This window comes from Chlamydotis macqueenii, chromosome 22, assembly GCF_036417535.1.
Source record: "Chlamydotis macqueenii isolate bChlMac1 chromosome 22, bChlMac1.mat, whole genome shotgun sequence".
Taxonomy (NCBI): Eukaryota; Metazoa; Chordata; class Aves; order Otidiformes; family Otididae; genus Chlamydotis; species Chlamydotis macqueenii.
Window position 1 is genome coordinate 2,717,181 of NC_141577.1, and position 22,345 is coordinate 2,739,525.

Below are 22,345 nucleotides of genomic sequence, written 5' to 3' on the forward strand. Positions count from 1 at the left end.
GCAGAAGCCTCATCAATGCAGGAACCAGAGGCGCGAGCAGCGGAGGGCAGGGGGCTGGACCGCTGGCTGTACTGGGATTTACCAGCTGGTTTTGACAGCAAACACGCAGGAAACCTTCCTCTTTCCCCACCTACAGCCCACTCCTACCGCCAGTGGAGCTGCTTTGGATTGAAAGCAGCTTCAGACTTCGTTTACAGTTTCCAAACTGAGACTCAAGGCGGATTTTTCCCCGGGGCTGAGGAGCCCCGAGCTGTACGGCCGCACAGCCGACGGCTCCCGGGGCAGGAACCGAGCGAGGAGAGCCTTCCCCACCGCCGCGGTCACAGCCGGGGATAAAGCAGGTGAAGTTGAACCCAGGACTTATTAAAACTCCAAAACCCACAGATAACAGCACACGAGTTTCTAAAACTAATGATAATTAATAAAGCACAAGGAGCAGAACTTGAACCAGGCCAAACTGAACTGTTCTAGATCTGTATATATTTATTTATGTGTAATTAAAATCCAAAAGTTTTAAAATGTCCAGTGCAAGTTATTTATATCAAATTGAATGGGGGTTTTTGTTTTACCTTTTTTTAAAATTTTTTTTTGTTTTGGGGTTTGTTTTTTTTTTTTTTTTTTTTGTTTAAAGATGAAAGTCTTTGGATTTTCTGCCATTAGAAATGGGAATGAAGTTTTGGGTACACAAAACTGTAGCATGGACAAGCTAGGCTGTGATGATGATGACTATAGAAGTTCTGCAGGATTTTGTACTTGCTGTTGTTTCTCTTAATGCTGCAATAGATGTACAACACCCACACTACGATGTCATTCTCATTATCTTAATAAACCTCTTTTTATTTGAAGAGAGCACCTCCGTCGTCTTTGTTAACAAGGATCCTTCTGCCTCTGCGGCAGTATCTCGAAATACTCTATAGATTTAAGAAACTGCATCCTCCAGTTGGATGGCTGGCGTTTGACTGGTCTGCGCAGTCACAGAGTTCAGGGAATGGCAGGAGCTGGCGGCGATGCCCTGATCTCAGAAGCCGTCGCAGCCGAGCCGGCCGGCGCCTCTGAGGATGCCGGAGATGAACAGTGAAACGATGTGTTTGTGGATGTTTCTGAGCTGCTCCGGACAGTCAGATCTAAACCTGTCTGCGAGGAGCTGCAGAAGGACCCTGTGCTATCAAGACAACGAGCGATAAATTAGCAGATAAAATAACCCTGCTAATCTGTATGCAGTGAAGCTCTAGATTAGCTGCTATGTTTGTGGCATGAGAACAGCCTCCTCGTACTCACAGGAGGTTGGAAATACAAACAAAATGATGGGAAATGTTAAAAAAAAAAAAGGATTAACAAAGCAGAAAACAGATTATAGCACGTGACATACCTGCGCTTGCACGGTATTGCTCTGTCTGAACGGCGCTTGCAGATCTGGGCAGCCCCACGTCTCTCGGCCAGGGAGATCTTGGGTGGGAACCGACTCCTGTGCGAGGGCAGGGAGGGGATCAGAGCCGCGCCGCCTGTGAGGGACACGAGCGGCACACGGCAAAGGCATGGGAAACAACGCTGTAAAGGAGTGACAACAAACAGGGAGCGATGACACTAAAACTAGAGCAGGACACCAAATAATAGCCAGGAAGCCGGTTTAGATAGATGACCAGAAGACAAGAGAGAAGCCGTGGTGTTTCATGGAAGCGGGTGTGTAAACGGCTTTTGACGCGATGGAAGAGGGGTGATTTTAGAGAGCACGTTTGCAGTCCCCTACGCGTCCATCGCTCATCACAGGCAGAGCCTGGGCAGATGGGCACAGGCCTGAGCCATCGCAGAACTCGTTATACCGGGGCTTTCTCAGAGCTGTACCCATCAGTTTTCTCTGGAGGTTGCAGAACAGGCTGACGATAACAGAGGAAAAAAAAAAACTCCAAACTGTCCCAAAAGGAACCACAGGAGGTTAGAAACACAAACCCTTCTCCCTTTCAGAGAAGTGTGAAAGGAAACGTTTTACGTACTAACACAATTTGTGGGGATGGCTCCGAGTCAGAAACTTGCATCCGAACACTCCCCTCAGAAGCTCAGGGATGCATTTAAATCAGGAATCGGATTGGAAACGTCCCTTGGTATGAAATTTGTGAAAGCAAAGACCTAAATGACAGGCTCTGCAGGTCTGGTTTGGCTCTGGACCTTCCCAAAGGAAGAGCCAGGGAAGCAGGAGGAGCCAGGGAGCAGAATGGAAATACTACAGACACATTAGAGGCTTCTTTACACTTCAAAGCTATTCCGGATAATGCAGGGTGTGAGCCGAAAGCACAAAAACTATTCCTGTCTAAAATTATTCCAAAAGAGGAGTGCCCTGCTCTGCATCAGCATAATCCATGTTTAAAATGGATTATGATAAAGAAGAGTAAGGTGCTTTTGTGCTACAATACAGGTTTCCCTACATGGGGTTATTTAGGATAACTCTCCTGAAGTAATTCAATTTGCAGACATCCTCTGGTGCCAGATATCAGAGGAGAGCAAACGCCATTGCAATACGTGATGAAAGTGTATGTGTGCACACTGTAATATGCAGGCGTGGAAAATAATTTTGTAAGGTAATCATGTTCTGGAAACCCGACTTGGTTAGGGCACTCTTTGAATATCAAGGAATTCTTAGACGTAGCAGCCATGAGCAACACAAAGAATCCGGATCTGCCCACAGTAATTACATGCCACGTCCATCGGGCGGAAAAATACCTCCCTCCTCATTTTCCTCTCTGGGTAACTGCAAGGCTTTTGAATGTTTTATGAGGAAGAGGCTGGTGCCAGAAAGACCAGCATGCCACCAATTACCTTTTAACTGGGAGGAAGTTTGATGATTTGAATTCACTTGTTGGTTCTGCCACAGATGCTCAAGCCTGACGGTGGACGTGTCATGTAGGATCAACTTTCTAAATGCCTTGAGAGCTCCACTTCCAAAAAGGACTAGAAATTCTGGACACCTTCATTGCTGCAGGTCCACAGAGATGTCTGAGAAGAGCACAGCTTTCAGAGGTTGTGCTGGGCCAATTCTCCTTTGCAATGAGTCAGTACTGAGTTCCCCTCCCGGCTCGCTGTCAAACACGGCCGTCCACTGGTGTGTTCTTTGCCCTTCCATCCTAAGAGGCAAAAAAATGCATTTTTTTACACAACTCAGGGTTCAACCCTGGTATAAATTCCCACACTGATTACAAATATTGTCGTGGGAAAATACGTGGGATTGTGTCAAAGAGTAAAAATAGATCCAGGCTCATGGTTTCTACGCTTGTTATAGAACATGCTGGAATTTCAATCCTAAAGGGGAATTGGGGGAAAAAAAAAAAAAATCTTCTTTGAATTAGTTTTGAATGAATGACAAGTCCAGGGAAACCACATGACAATCCTTGACAAGTGAAAAAGAAGAAGAACATTAACAAAAATTCTGAATTCCCTAACAGTCAGCTATCCCAAGGGTAAACCGAGGTTAGCTTTGACCTGTGAGTCTGTAACATTAATGTAAACAAGCAGACGTTGTGTTGGCATCCGCATGGCTTTGGATAGACTAAATCATCACCTTTAAGCAGGCTACCTTAAAAGCAACAGCATAATAATAGCTCTCCATACTAAAACAACACAATAAACTGACTTTGCTGACCTGTAGTTAATGCATTCTTTCATATATGAGAGAGTCCATTAAATTCCAGACTTTGCATACGGAATCCAAGGAGCCACGCCATCAGTGAGCAAAGGAAGTTTTTCCTGTCAGTGCAGCTGAATGAAAACACCGAAACCGAAAATATTTTTAAATCAGGCAGTAAACCAAGTGTTATTTGCAAGGGTGACAAAGTGCTCATTTCAGAGACGATTGATTCAGCAGCCTAGACAGATAAGCACAATGTCGTGTGTGGCGTACGACTACAGCCTTAATTATCCGAACAGACTTTGGGAGAAAGAGTCTAACCCAGTCATTACGCCGAATCCGAACGTGCGGAGCCAGAAGGTGTCATTTTGGTCTTCCTGTCTGACCTCCTTTACATTGCAAAGAATTCCCAGTGTGGCCACCTGAGGATCACTGCATTTTAAACCGGGATACCACGAAGAGCAATAATAATTCCAGACATTGAACGTACACCCAGGCTTTGACCCCATCATCGCAGTGCTGAGGCATCCCAGTAACCTCAGAGGCAGGCAGGCAGCAAAACTGATGCCAGGGTTATTCCGGATGGCTCCTTCGTGTGTTTTTATCCTGACACCCTCAGATGCTTCTCATTTGATTCTTTTCAGCAGAGAAAAGGCTAAAATTACACCCTGAAATTCAGAAGCGTTTCCCATAAGGACGGCTTCATTTTAGTAGCAAAGGTTAGAGCCAAACAAGATTGGTTAAATGGAGACAACTCAGCTTTTTTCAGGGTGTGAAATGAGTTCAGAGAAAGATCAAGCTATTGCTCCACGTCACGAAGTTCAGCAGCACGTCGAGATGTGCCTGGATGCTGCAGCCTTCTCACCTCATGATGGGTCTGTCGTGCAGAAGTGCCTTGGGTTGCCCTCGAGTTTTTTTTTTTTCCACTGTACAAAGCCTTAAACTGGCCAAAGAATCCCAAGAGGCTGCAACTTCTTGATGTGACTGAATGACCTGCACTCAACAAAACCGAATAATCAGTTCACCATCTTCCTCTGTCCACACCCAAAATTCCACGTGTTCTATGTGATTCCATTTATGATCTCGCAGAACAGATACGTTTCAGCTAATTCCACAATGGCATCTTGGATTTACTTATCCTCAAGTGCATGCTGTAAGAAGTAAATCACATTCTTCCCATTGGACACTCTAAGTCTTCCATAGTAAGACTCCTACTCCATTAGAGATCAAGTAGATCAAGGTGGATCCATGGAGTTTTTTTTACTGGATGAGCTTTAGAACATCAGTGTGAAACACAGCACGCTTTTATTCTGGAGTTCATGAAAGTCATCACAGTTTGGAGACTTTGCTCTGACAGGTACAGGAATTCTAACCTGAGGACTTACGTTCAAGGCCAGGCTGGATGAGGCTCTGAGCAACCTGATCTAGTCAGGGATGTCCCTGCTCCTTGCAGGGGAGTTGGACTAGATGACCTTTGAAGGTCCCTTCCAACCCTAACCATTCTATGATTCTATGATCCTGCACAGATTGTATCATCCAGGGATATTTCTTTTCCAACTGGTTTACTTCTCAGCATGCAGTAAATATTTTCAGAATAGGAGCATTTCCTATGAAACTGTTTTATCCAATCCGATCCAGTCAGCATATGTGACCGTGTTTCAGGACGGTGACACTTCCATTCCAGTAGTGCCTTGTGCCATCAGACATCAAATCCTCATTGCACTAGGTCCTGGCAAAGAGATCTCACCCCTGAATTTCTGTTTCAGTAGACAAGATTACAAAGGAAAGAGTGACCTGCATCTCACAGAAAATAGACGGGACATACGGAGTTAAAGCGATTTGCAGAGGGAGACATGGGGAGTTTGGGAAAAAGCTGGGATCCAAACACACGTAATTCAAGTCTAGCACCATAACCACAAAAAACCCCCCAAATTAGTTTCATCAGTCTGTTTCAGACAAAGATACAGTCTATAAGTTTATTATTTTATCTCCAATGATAAAAAGTTATCTCCTTTAAGAATCCCTGTTCTACCTCGCTGCCTGTTGGTTCGCTGCAAAAACCAAGGTGGAAAAGCATCCCGACCAGGAAGGCAGCACGCCAAATGCTGGTGCTGCAGGTGCTACAGGCACGGCTGAGGAGGAGGCTAGTGGAAAGGCCAGTTTGCTCAGTTCAGAGGAAAAGAGCCTTTCTACACCCTCTTGGTAATGCGCCGCTGTTTTGACTCTTAAATGGACCCTGGCACCACAGGGAGTTGCTTCAGCCCCGGCCTCCCACTCCTGACCCATTTTCATTTCATTTCCTCTCCCCCAGCCTTGTCATGCATCAGGAGCATATTACAGCTTTTAGAGGTTCCTGCTAATTTGGTCATCATAGGGAGCCTCCAGAAGACGACAGTAATTACCACGCTAGCCTTTTAGCACAGATAAATCTCACTCTGCCCCATTCAGGATCTCTTTGCAAGGAAGTCAGGGTTTGGCACAGCTCCTTAGGGCCAAAATGGTAGCAAGCGCATCCGCAGCCCTGCGTGGGACGGGGAGCCCATCACCGCCTCATGGTGCGCCAGGGAAGGAGGCAGGCTTCAGGGAAACTGGGAAGCCTCCAGCTGTCTGCAGGAAAACGAGGCAAAAGAGATAGGAAACCTGACCACCCTATGGAGCATCTTTCATAACATTTGGGAGAAAGATGGGTGGCTTAGAGAATTTACACTATAGGTCTTACCTAGTAAAGTCTGAAGACTTTAAGGAAAAAAAAAAAAAAGGAATGTTCCTGTTTTGAAGTATTCTTAAAAAAAAGTTGTCACTGCCTTTGATTCTGCTGAGCTAAGGAGTAATTCAGCGAGTGCTGTGGGGAAAAATAGCTCTGTTCAGTCCCATCTAGGGCAAATACACTTTTTTTCCTATTAATGCCATGTGTTAATAAGCTTTTTCACAATTTCTGAACATTAAAAAAACCCTTTTGGTTTAGTTCTCTGCAAATTTTGAAGCCAATTTGGAAACCAAAACCAAAACCGTATGGCTATACAGCTCCTAAAAACATCAGCAGAGGTTAACCTCAAATCTTTAAGCAGCTTATGTAAACATCTGCGATGAAGGCAAGCTGACCTCTGGCAGTGTTCACACAGCCAGCCTTCCTGGTGCTTCATCAAAGCCCGGGCAATAAACACCACGGCAAATACTCACACATCAGCCTAGGAACATCACATGTACCAGAGCAAAGCCCCAAGCGTGATGATTTGGACAGGTTCCTCATGAGTGAATACTGTAAGACAAGTGAAGTTGGAGCCCAGTCTTAATTGTTTTCTTCTTCAAGGTGCCCACTCAGAGCTATACGATTTTAAAGATTATAACAAAAAAAAATAAAAAGAGAAACAGGTTTGAACCTTACCGCGTTAAATGAACTTCAGCACTTTAAAATAAGAAATAAGTAAACGCTGGAGATCATTTTACATCCTGTAAAGCCTTGCCCAGTAACAAAAGTCTCAAAGATTCAAGAACTGCTGTTCAAAAAAAAAAAGAAAACCACAAAATTATCTGCCAGCTTAGGAAATGTCTTTCCAGTTCCCAGATGTCAGAGTCTGGTTACGTACTTTAATGTTTCCAACTCCCATGTACTCCAACTGGGGACATTTTAATGACACAGACAAGTGGATTTGCTGCTAAACCCAGGACCATCATGGTATCTTTCAGTCATGGCCCCAGTGCACTACATGCTTGTTGAATATAAGTCGATGAATGTATTCTAGCATTCCACATTCCAAAACAGCCATTTCAGACTTTTCCTGATGTTTTTTCTTAAGCAATTTTTTTTTTTTTCCTGCGGGATCACAGGAAGTTCTTTGAAAACGCTATCACATGGTGCTGGAGCTTTTCCTCCCCAGCATGCTGTTGCTGATAAAATCCTGTGAGCATCCTCACTTCAAGCACATGGTAGTAAATGCCAAGAGCACTTTTGCAAGGGAAAACGGCATGATCTTTAAAAAACTTAAAGATGTACTTTATGTCCCTGTTCATTAGTGCTTGGGCTAGCTAGCAGAGGATGGATTCCAGTCAGTCTTTTTGGTGGTTTTGGCAAGTCACTAGCTATCTTAGCCCTCATGTGAAAACATGGATAAATACCTGCTTCATGGGACAACTGTCCAACACTCATGAAAAATAAAATGTGCATCTCCCAAGGAAAGCAACAACCTTGTACATCCTCTTTGCTGCTGCTGGACAAGGCATTAATCTGCTCTCTGTAAGGCTGAGTTTCTGTGACCATCAGATGATCTGCACAGAGATGAAGAGGCCAAACAAGTTGGAGGAGGCAGTGGTGTGCGTGCAAGATCACTGCCCTCTGCTGAACGGAAGAGGCTCGAGAGGTGCACAGGTTTTCTCCACAAACTAAGAGTCCCAAGAGCTCTGGTGGCAGGGAGTGGCATCTGCTGCATTTCAAGCTCAGCATTTAGCAAGAGGAGATCAAGCATCGCTGAAGCCCACAGCCGCTGTGGTGGTACTGTAGCAGGACAGCCAATAATCCTAAGAACACCAACACAAAATATGGTGGAGCCAGCTTTGTCTTCCGCAAGTTGACTAAAGGAGATGTGCTATTTTCATGTTTGTACATAAACACTAGAAGTATTTGATGACATCAAAAATCCTGTACTAAGCAACAGGTACTTCACCCAAATCAAAATACACTTAGTTAGTCATCGTTTCAGCCAATTAGGTTATTAGGTTGGCCCCACCTTGCACGGTTGCCCTACAGTTAATTTATAGATCCACGCTTACACTACACTTGCTGGCATTCAGATCTGTCCACATTTAGTTTCACCTCTCTATAGATTTGATCAGCAGAATTTGATTTTTCTCAAATCTTGCTAACCTTTAATGCTTTCCTACATTACACACTGGCAATTCTGGAAGAGATCCTTTTAAACATCCTTTCCCCTCTCTCTATTCCTCAACAGCAAAAGGCTTTCTCTATTCCTTCCACAGCTGTCTTGAGTTAGACTACACGAATAAGCTTATTGGATAACTACCTAATTGCACATTAGCACAGAAACAACACACTTAAACTGTCACTTCACATTTTCAAGACAACTAACTTATTTTTAACAGTTCTCAGCAAGTCAGGAGTACACAGAGGTTCAAATCAACATAGTCAAGAACATGGGAAAAAGATGCATGCTTTAATTTCACCGTTTCCATTTTGTTTTTTAAAATCTGTTAAAACAACTTATGTCTGTTTAGTTTGACCAGTGCTCACACAAAAAGTTTCCTGCACTTAATTACTGTTGATGGCAGACTGATAACACACAGAAACTCTGTATAAGGCTAAACATCTAAAGAAAAATAATTGAAAATGGCTTGAAGGATAAAGTTTTTATGAGTAGGATTAAATTTATTTCTCCTTACAGACATAGCATGTACAGTGCTTCACGGGTAGCAGTTAGAGGTTTTTCCTTCCTTAGATGTCAAGCCATTTTATACAAAAGGAATATTCCGTCCCTGCTTCAGGTTGGAAAATGGAATCAACAAATCCTAAGCACTACGAACATAATCCGTAACGTCAGCTGTGGCATCAGCTAATACTTGTGTAGGAATCTCCTGTCTAAACTAGAAACAAGAGCAACTGAAAACACATCCTTGGCATAGTTTAGCCTGATCTCTCCTTCTGCTCCTACATCTCTACTCTGATAAGTGACAGCTCCATTTTGTTACCAACAAAGTTTCTGCCAGCGATTGTTTAATCCCTTCACCATCAACAGGAGTCAAATTCAGACTGCTGAGAACACTGTACAGGATTGCTCTAAACACACTTTATTTCTTTATCTTTGATTATTCTGTTGCTGTGTAGTCTCTACATTGGCTCACTAACTTTCATAAGCAGACCTGCTGAGGGCTCCCAGGTTTACGCAGAAGTAGTCACTTTTAGGACTGCAGAACTGTCTTGACAACACTACAAACTTGTGCTAAGTACAATGACACCAGCCAGCTGTCTGCGTACTGATGACCTCCTCTGTGCCAATGTTTCTAGCAAGCACGAAGGTCTACAGATGCAGATTTTCTTCCTTGAAAAAGGTTTAATTAACACCAAGAAAGATACCTACGAGCACTGCACCTACACTCACATATTTCTTTCAGCAAAGCGCTCCCAAAGTAACGTGGCCTAAGGCACAGAGGCTCCGTTCCCTTGTAAACAGATCTTAGAGCGAACTCCAAGCTCTTGAAGAGATGAGCCGGTGCAATGATCTGTTACACCACAGGGCTCAGGAAGAGACCGTCTTTAAATAGGAAACCTAAAACGAGAAAAAGTGCCTTGTTAACTCTTTGGGCCCTGAGGCTTTGGTAGTAAAACATATGGTCAGAATTACCGGCCAAAGCAAAGCAGAACAGCTCACTGTGGCTACAATGCCCTAGAAATACGTTACCTTGGTTTACATTGATTTTTAAAAAATAATATGAAGAACAAAAAAACTTATTAGTACAAAGCAGTACATTCTTGCAGTGCTCAATTATTTCAGAGATTTCTTATGAGAGAGAGAGGCCTGTCATGACAAATACAGATGCTTTTCAAATTGAAAAGTGAATTCTTTCCAAAAGCTATTCCTAGGTTTTAGGCAACATACAGTTTCCAAAAGCTTTAGGGCCAAAGTTGAAGCAGGTAAGAGGTTTTCTTCTCATTAAGTAACGCAAACGGGAAACTTGAAACATTGAAAAAAACCAATGAAATTCCATATATTAGTGTTAAAAGGAAAGTTGAATATTTCCAAAAGTAAAGATCAGCACTGTAGACCTTTAAAACAATCCAAAGTTACACAGCAAAAGCATTATACCTTTCCTTAGAAAGTGTAAATTCTTGGAAAGTCCTCGAAAGAATCTACTTCATTAGAGCCTGGAGTCCAGGCTCATTGTGGGCCAATTCTTTTGTTCTACTGCTTCGCAACAGAGGTCTGTATCTATTCATTCCTCGAGGTTGCTGCTCTGGAGGCTTCTGATGCAACTCCTGTATCTTTCACTCAAAGGGGGATTCAGATCCTGCACCCTGCCCTCGGGCAAAACATATGTTCCACTCCAACCTGGATCCAGAAGGGTGTTTGCAAGGGAATAATTGTTTTATGTTTATTAATCACCTGCATGCAAATAGGTGCCAATAAAAACTCCAGGCGGATTCTCTGCCAGACTCACATGATCTGATAGCACCACACCCCGGTTTTGGTGTCTGAAATCACGACTATCTCCAATAACGAGGCATTGCTACTTTGATATGCAGTGACAAACATATCACAACAGCTCAGGCACTCCGCCATAATGACTTTGAAAAGAGAGACAGGAAACCTGCAAAAACATTCAGCATCAGTGGTAAAATAAATTAAGAGATGCTGCATAGTAAGCTAAACAAATACATTAATGCAACACAAAGGGGTGAGATTTCAGTCGCAGAACTAGAACTCCTCCTCTACTCAGGTTAGATGTGACCTGCCAGGAGAAAATAATCAGGCTGGGGACTCCCTTTCTTACATTGGAAAAAAATTTGATAAGAGTTTTAAGAGACTAAATTTTAGCAAAATGTTTCAGAGTTACATGCCATTGGCCTTAAGTAAAAGCCACTGCAGCCATGACTACAACAGAACCAGCTGGTAATTAAACTCATTCTGGAAAGAATTAAACTACAAAGCCTGATGAGACTTCAGTTAAGACTGCCCACCCTTAAATCTAATTCTTAAGAGGCAGATGAGTTAAGCAAGTATCAGTCTCTAACCCAGTTCTCACCTGTTCAGTAAAATGGGAATACTTGGTCTTTAAGACTTGACAACTTTTTGGGGAAGAGACTAACATTGTAAAACACATGACTCAGGCAAGATCAAAAGAGCTTTGACAAATATAGTCAGGTCTGTCACTTACCTTTCTCAACTGAGAACTTCGCTCTGAGCAACCTGATCTGGTTGGAGATGTCCCTGCTCCGTGCAGGGGGTTGGACCGGATGGCCTTGAAAGGTCCCTTCCAACTCAAACCGTTCTATGACAGTTATCTGAGCCTGTTCTAAGAATGGAGTTTTTACACGGAAACATCATCCAGAGCCCAGATTGACCAGTGATTGTTCTCAGGGAAACAAAGCTCTAGCTAGCTGAGAGTAACTCAAAGATTTATGAAAAGTGCTGCCATTTTATTTCTCAATTAACTGCTTTCACATACTTCTAGATGTACATATACATCAAGAAAAAAATCACAATTGATAAATCAGTTTATATTTAAAATACTTAATGTAGTTAGGAGCCTACTGTGCCAGCAGGAGAATATTACTTCCTAGTAACAGAAGCATGGCCAGCTGAGTTAAAAGTGCCACTAGCAATTCAAAATCCATTCTACTTGAAAATCTTTTCCTTCACCCTTCACTTAAACTGAAACAAAGCAAAAGAAAAGCAAATTAAGTCTTTGAAAACCTGATTATTACCATTTAATAAAGCAAACAGCAGTAGCATCTTTGGAAAAATAAACTTGGGAGGGACGAGTAAAGGAAAGAAAAAGTAACCTGAATGTGTACCCATCAACAGTAAACCAAGTTTCACCTTCGTTGTAATTAACAATTTACTTAAATAGTCTCAGGAAGGATCAGTGGAATAAAAAGATAAAACTGGCTATACAAACGTCAATCTTTATTTGATCTCCCAGTGCAGTACATGACTTTGAGCCTCAAATTAATAGAAAAAACCAAAAGTGAACAAAGACGACTGTTGAAGAAAGATCTCGGGGGTTAGGATGTCATTTTTGGAAGGGGTATATTGTCCACTTCATGGATGCCATCTTTGTCAACGAACCGGGCATTGAAAGAAGCCAGATTTAGGATGAAGCGTTTCTGAAGCTGTTCAACAAAAGACAGAAAGAGATGAGATTCATTCAAAGCTTAAATAAAAGAGAAGAGCGTAGTTTATGTTCAGAATAAACACAAAAGAAAAAAGTCAAAGACTATCTGTACCAATATTATGCTAAGCATGGAAGAAGCAGAAGTAAAGGAAACCAATTAAGCTTCAAGTTTACATTCTAGAGGACATGAACCACGCTAAGACAACGCAAGTGCCCACAAATCCTTTTCCTCAGTAGCTATTCCACATCTGGTCTATGTGCATTTATTACTCCTTCTGGCAAAGATAGCAAAAAAAAAAGCTACAAGAGGAACAGGAAAATATCAGCAAATGAATGCAAACAAACATTCCTTTCTCAAGATTTTAAGGGCCTAAGTTTGGAAACTCACCTCCTCTAGACATTTTTTTAGGAGCTCCACAGCTTCCTCACGTGTCATACCTGAAAGAAAACATCCACAGATTGACTGAATTAGAGGCCATCTCTCGCAACAGAAACTTTATTAAATTTAAACAACTTTTCAGCTGAGCACCAAAACCTCTCCTTCCCAGCTCACAGAAAACACTTTCCAGATGTACCGAGGACGTCCTGCACCAAAGCGCTCATGCTGCAACAAGCCATTGAGAATCGATTTGTTACACCGAATGGGAAGCATGACGGAATTTTGCCTCCCATGGCCAGAGACTGGGCTTCGGAGAAGTCCAGCCGTCTCTCTCTCCTCGAGTTTATTACAGTTTCAAATCAGCTCCATCTGTCCACAGCCGGCTGCAAGGCAGTGACAGTAGGCGGAGATTGGTTTCAGTGCTACGTTCCCTGCTGGGTATTGGTTTTAATAATGGGAAAGGCACGTGTGTGATGCCCCTACTGTTCTCACACATTAGGATAAAATCCAGCACTCTATAGGGATGACAAGGCATGACAACGTATTGTGGCTCACTGTTTTTCTCTTTTCACAAGGAATGGTGGAAATGGAGCAGTATAATCTTCAAGGGACATGACCAGAAAACAACTAAGCTCTCACAAAACTTGTTTCTAGAGTTTGCTCCAGAGCTGCATCCCCTGTTCAGGCAGGAGTCTGAATAAAGAATAAAATTGTCAGTTTATTGCTACATTCCTTGCAGGAGACAGATGAAACCGTTACCAAGCAAACCTCTCTGCTATGAGATTAAACTCAGCTTTGTACACAGGAATAAAGTAGTTTTGTAACTAAAGCCAAAGATGTCAGATTAACAATATTCCAAGATTTGTACATCGGTAAAGTGGGTATGGGGCCATATTTATTCCTTGGCAGTGTAAGAACTGGATTATGATGCTAAAACTAAAACTTAAGACAGGTACAGACACGTACAAGAATTGTGATCAACAGCTACCATACGCTTAAAACTGTAAACTAAACCAACCAATCTTTACCACCACTTCAGATTACCGAAGACAAACTCGCCAGGAATATCTTTTCACTTTATGTTTTTAACATATCACACACAAAGCCAATCCAAGAGCCACAGGATCTGGGACCACCCTCTGAAGATTGATACTCTGGGAAAATGTACACGTCACAGCCAACAGACAAGCAAGCAGAAGATAAAGTTATCAAAATGTTATTTATTAGAAACAGACTGCTAACAGCTAATGGCCCAGGAAAGTCTAGTCATGTTTTAGAATAAATTGGAACTTCCTTCACTTACACTCTGTTGTGCTTTAAACAGGAAAACACTTTAAGGAGTTGACTAGTTTCACATTACCTTTTCAGCAAAAACAGAAGGCAATCTTTAAAGCTACATTCATTCTAACAAAAAGTCAAGTTCAAATCTGTAGCACTACAGCAATTGTGCTGGATCTTCTGACTCAGCAAATGTCAGTCTCTCAGTTTAAGCCTTTAATTCATTAATCGGTAACAGGAGAACTTTCTTCTCCATAGACTCAACTCACCTGGCTTGTAATGGCGGTCAAGGATGCTGAGGGTAAGGAATGCACCATACCCATGTGCTGCAAAAGGAGCTTTAGCCAGAGCCGCGAGGTAATCCATGTAATAAAGGGCAGGACCTTCGTGGTCATCGTAGCCAGCCAGGAGAAGGTTGACGTGGTAAGGGGTCTACAAACAAAAACCATGCTTTCATTAAAGCAGGCACACCCAAATCTCCGAGTTTTAATTCCCCATGCCACCTACAGAACAGCAACAGTTTGTTGCACAGTTCTTCACCATAAGATGCCACTACCAACTACATCAAAGCTGTCTGCAGGTTATGGGTCCCAAGCTAAAAATGATTAGGTCTTTTGGTAACACAGAATGCATAAGCAAATAAAAACATAAACCCCTGATTCTTCTGAGAGCTAGTGTGTGAGGTTTTTTTTTTCCTCAAAAGCTTTCATGGCACATTCAAACTTAAGAAAACTTCAATCAAGTTCTCACACCAGATTCTTTCATCTCAACACAAAACCTGTGGATTTTTACTGTCGACATGTGAGCACAATGTGAACATTTTGCAGCTTATAAGAACTTCTTTATTAATTTAGCATGCTCTTTTCTCAGTCACGCTGCTGTTAACCACACGCCATTTTCGCACATATGAAAGCTTACATACAGTGTAAACACTTCTATACAGTGTTATGCTGTCCTGTTAATTGGCAGTTAGATTTTTTATTGCACATACCAAGTTGAATCTTTAATATTAGGCTAACTTGACAACGTGAATGAAGATCTGAGGAACCGGTTCATTTCTATTCAAAACTGACTACTAAGAGACTGCAACATTATCTTAGCAGTAGCTTTTTTGTTTGGTTGGAAACAGTTTTCTTAAAGTAGAAAATTTAGCAATTCCCTAGCAGTTTCTTTCATGTTTTAGGTTCAGTGTGTTCCACCATAATGAATAAAGCAGATGTCCCTACACATCATCTTCCAAGATGGGTACTTTAAGATCACAAAACACGCGTGCACTGTATTATTTTTAAATGTAAGCTCAGAAGAAACTTTGGGAATTGTATATACATATATTTTTAAAACAGCCTTTATGTACTTCCAGTATTTTCATATTTACATAATGTTTCTTATTAAATTATTCATACTAACAGGATCTCTCTTAAAATGCTGGAAAGCCTAGATCAACAAAATAAGAAAAAAATGATGATGCAACTAACAACAGATTAGAAAGAACAAGCAAGCACAATTTCACCCTAAAGCCAAAACATTAACTTTATCAAAATGAACTTTTTCCTATGATATTAAGCACAGTGAAATTGCACTAAAAAAAAAAAAAATCACAAGATACTAGCCAGTGAAAAGTAAAAATATAGTAGAAAGAATAAAGTAGACTACAGTTATATATCAAACATAAGTGATTTATGTGATTTAATCTTCAAAGCATTCAAGAATATTTGGAACCAAGTTACCATGCAGCTGTATTCATTTAATTAGTCTGTATTTCATCATTTATTCTGAAACATCACACAAGTTGATATTTAAGAGCCATGACACAAGATCACTCAAATTACTGTGTGACTTTGAATTACCAACATTGGCATATGTGAGATACTCAACCATAAATAAATGGTGTTAGACTTAAACAAATCTAAGCTGTTTTTCAGATGCAAGTTCTCCTGCTAACGGCTCATGAGACAACTTCTAAAAACTCAAACGCAAGTAAAGTGTCCTCCATGCCTTCCTGTTATTCAAGAATGGTAGGATTTAAACGTTAGAAAATATACGTGATTTATTTACTACATCCATGATTACAAGTGAAATTTGCAGACTGCACCTCAGCGCTGTCTTAGTGGGACTACCATCTCTATGCTGGGACTGGCATTCCTTGGACATCTCAATCCTTCCGTCCGTTCCAAAGACAGCCTCGGCTTTGGATAACTAAATCCATCCAAGACTGCTGTCTTCTACCAAGTGAGTGGATGACTGACACTCCAGGATAGAGTAATTTTTTTTTTTTTTTCCAAACTTGCCTTCCTATTAGAGGCAATATTTCCCATCCCAAGTATCTTTGCACTTTATGCTGTTTGATTTAAAATAACTACAGCAATTAAGAGATGTGTGAAATTCTTCAGAATCTGCAGCTGAAGAGAACAGTTGTGATAAATACGCTAAACCAACAAGCTCAGCAGCGGGAGGCTGGGTGGTGACAAGCAGCGGCGTGACATCTGGCGGAAGCCAAAGTCACAGCAAGGGGGGAAAGGTGGGCGTGAGGAAGCATCCCACCAAGCGCGGACAAGGAGAGAGGAACTGACACTCTTCCCGTGGACTCAAGCCAGACCCTGTCACCTATAATTAAACACAGCATCGCAACAAGAAACTGAACTTCCACCAGGTTTGCAGGGGCAAGGGGTTATTTTTCCTGTTCCCCACCACCCCACAACCTCAGTAGTGTATTAAGCGTACTAAATCTTGGCACTTGGTTCAGCAGGTGAACCAAGTGAGGTGCTGAAGTAGATAACAATGGAAGAGGGAGCGCAGCACCACTCACCTCTGTGAAAGCCAGTTGGCTCCAAAGCAGTTTCTAGGTTTGCCTCAGTTGCAACACAAATTGAAATCAACAAAGATCCTTTTCACATCCACTCTGGAGTACAAACCCCATGTTTTGAAAAGAGAAGTGTAATAAAACCCATATATTGACTATTCAGTTAAAGACAAGAGCACAGCAATGAAATGGCCTTAAGTTACAAGCCCAATGTCATTGCACTTGATACTTTCCACCTGAAGAACAACTTGGAGGCATTGCCTTACAAGACAGCTGTTCCCAGGATATCAAGAACTTGGGCTACACGAGCCACAAGGTTCACAAATTAAATCAAACTAGGTTACATGGAGAGGAACCCAGACTGTGATTAACAAAGCAGAACAAGCTCTGTTTTGGGCTGGGCCTAGACAACTGAACAATGCCTGAAGAACTACCGTTTCAGCGCTAGCCACTCCCCTGCTCAGACTTTCTAGTCCTCCACAACAGGAACAGCTTCACATGGCAAATGGCAACACAGCAACAAACCACCTTTCCCCCACCAAACTTTACTTCTAAACTATTTTCCTGCTCCTAACAGGAGGCAGTGGCATGTTTTACCTTTTCGTTTTATTTTTATCATCCACATAATTAAATCAGTAGCCTCCAGGAATCCCACATGCAATTTAAATAGACACAGAGAGCTAGTGTTAATCCTCCCGGTATTCCACAAATTACGAAAATGTAACACAATCCACAGGAAAAAAATTCTGATGGCAAGGTTTGTATCACCAAGTTCTAAATCCCACAAACAAATAATTAAGTGCTACGTTGAAAGAAAAAGAGTTCTCCCTATAGTACAGAGATCACTGTAGTGTGACAGCGGTGTCAGAGTGCACCACTTGCTCCAGGGCATTGCCATCTGCAACAGCACAACATTTTGTCTCCGGTAAATAAACACATCTGCCTGTGCCAGTGTCCTCCCCACTGTGCCACCCATCTGGAGCAGGTGAGCTGGAAGACAGGCAGGGGCTCAGGAAGGAGGGGAGACGCAGGGAGGATCAGGACTCAAGGGACATGGCACAGAGGAAGGTGACAGTGCCACATCAATGTCACGTCCTGCTGGCCAAATTTACCAAAAAGCCTGTTAAATTACTCCTGTCCGTGGTACTTGGAGTCGTGTGTGAGAAACGGCTGCATCTGCTTAAGCGGGCAGGACACTCAGCGTCAGCCCCACCCGCGCCCTTCGGGCAGGTCAGAGCCCTTTAGACAATCCGTGGCACCAGGCAGCCCGCAGCCCTCTGGGCCAGCACTACCGCTTCCCAGCAACCCCCAAACCAGCACACAGCTCCGCTAAACGCACGCCGACCTTCCAAAAGCTAGAGCAAGCAGCATCACTGCCCACCACCACCTACCGACCAGGCTCAATCCATGGAGCTGGCTGAAGCAGTTTAAACCAGAAGAGCAGCGTTTCACATATGAGACTGAGGCAGGACCCCGCACCCAGCTCTTCCACTGCCTCACTCTAACCTTAGTAACTCAAAGACTTGCTACCTTCACCTGTCATCCACGTCAGAGACAAGAACAACGACCGCGGGTCGCTCCTGCAGATGAGTTCTTGAAGCGAATGGGCCTCACTCCTCACACACGTAATCCTCCACAGTACAGCTCTGAAGTTAATGCTGGCCTTTATTTGCTACTGTCAGACATCACTTCAGGCTTGTGCAGAATACCAACTTAATTTACCCCGCTCCCTATCCCCAATAGGTTTGTTCAACTTCATTCCCAACATCCTCTTTCTTCTTATTTTCTTTCACATAGCACATTGAGAAGAATGCTAATGAAACGCTTCCTGACCTCAGATCGTTAAAAGTCTGTTTGCCCCTTCACAGCATCTTTCCATACTTTGAAAAAATTACCATGAGAAAAATCAGTAATTGCAGTGTAGCAACTTGAAAATACAGCTCCAGCTTGGGTTTGATATTTACCAAAAGCCTCACGTTGCTGTTTACAAAAGGGACTTGTTTCGCTAAGTACATCAAACAGCTTTGCTCTATTAAATCGTTTTCCAAGAAGATTAAACGGATTCAGTGTATTTGCATGAAAACTGACAACCTTATCTCGATGTTAAAGAGGCTTAATTCACTTAGCTGTCTGCAGTGCTTGGGACAAAGTGCTTATTGGGCCCAAGGCTGGAATTTTAAGACTACAGTTGTATCAGTTATTGGTAAGTGATGTGATAAGTTTTTTTAAATAAGCAAATCAAGTCATCTGTTAATAAAATATCCTTTCAGCGAAGTGAATCCATCACTAAAGACAGAAGCCACCACCTTTTTCAGACTCCGTTATTTGAAAACGGACATTTTCCCCCGTAAGCCTTTGCCAAAATCCTTCAGCTATTACTCACTCGACTCCGAAGATAGTCAGCTAGGTTTCGTCGTGTAAAGTTCGCAGCTGCAGTAGGAGACAATTCATAACCTGGAGAAGAAATGTGTGTATTTGATAACAGTACAAACCTATATTCGTGTTCACTCCCATTTTGAAAGAACAAGATATTCTATAATAAATTCTCACTTATCAAATTTCAGTTTATTCTGAAAGCTACAAGCATAAAAAGGGCCCTCAAAATCCAGGTAGGTCGTATCTGTATACATCATGAAAATATATAGCTTCAAAAAATTAAAATACTGTGGGCATGCAGCCTGAATTTTTCAGTCCGGTATATCAGGAAAGCGGGATGGACATATTAAGAGAAATATTTTACTAACAAACCTATCATTGTGTCACTTATATCACAAACAGGCTAGCTTGGGCGTTGGATAACCCTTTTGTTTTATACTATATAACCCAATCTCCATTTCTTCATCCCGCCTTCACTGCCAGCTTTGCTGGACACTAAAAACACAGAAATCCTTAAAGCTAGAGAAGCTTTGAGAACTTCCCAAACATTCAAGCGCAAACTACACCTCTCACTAACTCCGCTTCCGAACCCTCCGCGAGTAATCATTCTCCTTAACTCACCATTTCTCATTTTGTAGAGTTGAACATTTTTCTGGATGTATTCTGCAAACTGCACAGTGTCTCCAGCCTCCCCAACACACAGGAGCAAGATCTTTTCACTCATCTTAAACATTTTGTCGTGGTCTAGGCAAAGCAAAACAACATTAAGAGCCACAGTCATGAGAAAGAATATATTACCAATATCATAACAATTACTTTCACTTGAAACTGCAGTTTTTTAAAAAAACTGGTCTGCGTGTGAGGGAATCCACGTTGTTAGGATGCCAACGCTGAAGGCAATTCTGCGCTCGCTCTAACGCTGCGGTCTCATCTAATTAGAGCGGACTAGCACCCAGATATCCGAGACAGAAAAACCGAAGCTGTTGGTGCTGAAGGAAGACCGCTTCTCTGCGCTGAAGGTAGGTCCAGAGAACAACAGTACATCTCCACCTCCACTTGACTTTCATTTCACTAAAGGCTGCTGAATAATCTGTGCTGCAAGAGAGGTAAGAGGTGTCACAATCTGAGACGATTTCAAGAGTTACTAAAGCAGCCAGCAGCCGCGCGTCTGAGAGCTCAGGAACGGCCACTGACACTGAGCAGCCCTCGCAATCGATTTGCAATTTGAAGTAAGTATTAGTAAATGCCAGTACTCTAAACAAATACCTGAAATTTGGGGGATTTTCTCCCCCAGAGACAAATAAATGCCATATCCTAAGTATATTTTCCTTAAAGTTTCCCAATAAACCTACTCGGAACCAATCTGAACTCACAAAAAATTGTTTAAAGTCGTTATCTTTGTATGTGCCACCACCTTTCGCAGCCAGCTTTCTAACACTACTCCACTTGACTTTCACAGACCTGAAGTTAAATATCTTCGGTAAAAGCACTGCTAGCTACAACATTCATGATATTATGGGATGTTTACCAATACGGCAATGGACAACTTTTTTTTTAAAGAGAGTTTCTAAACCACAGTATTTAGATTTAAAAGGTCACTACATCTAGTAAGTAAGCTTCTAATCTATGTCTTGTAAACAAGTTCCGGTCCGGGGTACTGCAAGAGTAGGCAGAAAAATTCATTTTAGAGAATTTAATGAGCTTGATAATCCCCCACGTGTTTTACCACAGGAAGAAACCAAAACCTCAGTACAGCTTGGCTCACATGCTACAGATTTCAGTGATGCTTTTACTTCCATTATTTCCTTTTTTTCCACGATTTATATTTTACCAGTGAATTAGACACAACCAAGCATTTTATCTCACCCGCTGTTATCCCCGTGCAGTTTTTTAGCACATCTACACGATGGTAAAGTGCAAGGTTTGGGTTAACCAGCCAGTGCTTACCTGAATCAGCAAGGTGAGGTGACAGCCCGGCACAGGGCAGTTATATCGGCTCAGATTTGGAAACTTTCCTCTGACCAACCGGCCCTTTGAGACCCGGGCTCGCTGAGAGCGACAGAGACCGGCCAGCGGCCCCTACGGCGAATGAAACCCAAACCGCAAGGCCCAGCAGCCTCCCCCCTCACCCGCACCGCCTTTAACGGCCTCTTCTCAGCCGCGGCCTGAGCCCAGGGGCACCCGGGGCACGGAGCTCGTCCCCGGCCGCCTGCTCCCGGCCGGAGCCCAGGGGCACGGTGCCCGCCCAGGGCCGGGGCTCCCCGCCGGGCCTGCCCCGCGGAGGCCAGAGCTAAGGGAAGCTAAGGCCCGCGGGCCTCGCCTCTCACCGTGCTTCATCTGGACGATGCTGGAGGCCGCCACCGTGTCGGCGGCCACCAGGACGTAGTCGGGGCCCTGGATGCCGATCAGGTACTCCATGGCCGCCCGCGCTGCGCCGTCCCCCCGGGCCGGGCCGTGACACAGCGAACCGGTCGCTCCGCCGCCGCCGCCTCCTCCCCGCCCGCTCCCGCGCACGCGCCGGCGCGCAGCGATGACGCCACCGCCGGCGCTCGCGAGAGGGATCACGTGGCGCAGGGCAGCCCGGGGCCATGGCGGCGAGGGGAAGCGCTGCCCCCCCCCCCGCCCCTTCCCCGTTTTGTGGGCCCCGTTCGCGGGGCTGGGCCTAACGAGCGGCACCTGCAAGGGGCAGGGGGGTGGCGTGAGGCGCTGGCTGCTCTGTCAGCGTCCCGCGGGCCTCGGTCCGCCGGGATCCCTCCCTAGGCACGGCCTGTGGGGACCGCGGGGGTTTCAGGCAAACCTGGGTCTCCCGTCGGGCCTAGGTTTTGGATTTGGGACAAAAATCCTGTGAGGCTGGGCCTTTGGCGCCGTTCCTGCCCGAGCGCACGGTGTTTGCTGTTGAAGGGCGCGATGCCGAGGCAAAGTCTCGGTGCAGGAGAGGGAGTGGTGATGATGGCACGGCCTGGTGTAGCCCTGCGCTCTGTGGAATCAAACCGAACTGGCTTGGCCGTCTCAGCCAGAGTAGGTGGCCGGGTGCTTGCTGCGGCCATCTGCG

At 43.6% G+C, this 22,345-nt stretch overlaps 1 protein-coding gene and 1 long non-coding RNA gene across 2 annotated transcripts; both read right to left on the bottom strand.

Annotated features, from left to right (window-relative positions):
* Positions 1 to 599: 599 nt before the first annotated feature.
* On the bottom strand, positions 600 to 4,776 carry LOC147598074 (uncharacterized). Its single transcript, XR_015260938.1, has 3 exons — positions 3,632 to 4,776; positions 1,370 to 3,116; positions 600 to 1,162 (listed from the first exon to the last, which is right to left on the bottom strand). It is a non-coding gene; the product is annotated as an uncharacterized LOC147598074 (long non-coding RNA).
* A 7,455-nt stretch (positions 4,777 to 12,231) lies between these two features.
* Positions 12,232 to 21,788, bottom strand: PSMB2 (proteasome 20S subunit beta 2). The gene is made up of 6 exons (XM_086765261.1): positions 21,621 to 21,788; positions 19,915 to 20,037; positions 19,301 to 19,371; positions 14,387 to 14,549; positions 12,849 to 12,898; positions 12,232 to 12,458 (listed from the first exon to the last, which is right to left on the bottom strand). The coding sequence occupies exons 1-6, from the start codon at positions 21,709 to 21,711 to the stop codon at positions 12,351 to 12,353; spliced, it is 606 nt and encodes a 201-aa protein (XP_086621387.1). The 5' UTR covers positions 21,712 to 21,788; the 3' UTR covers positions 12,232 to 12,350.
* Between the last annotated feature and the right edge of the window lie 557 nt (positions 21,789 to 22,345).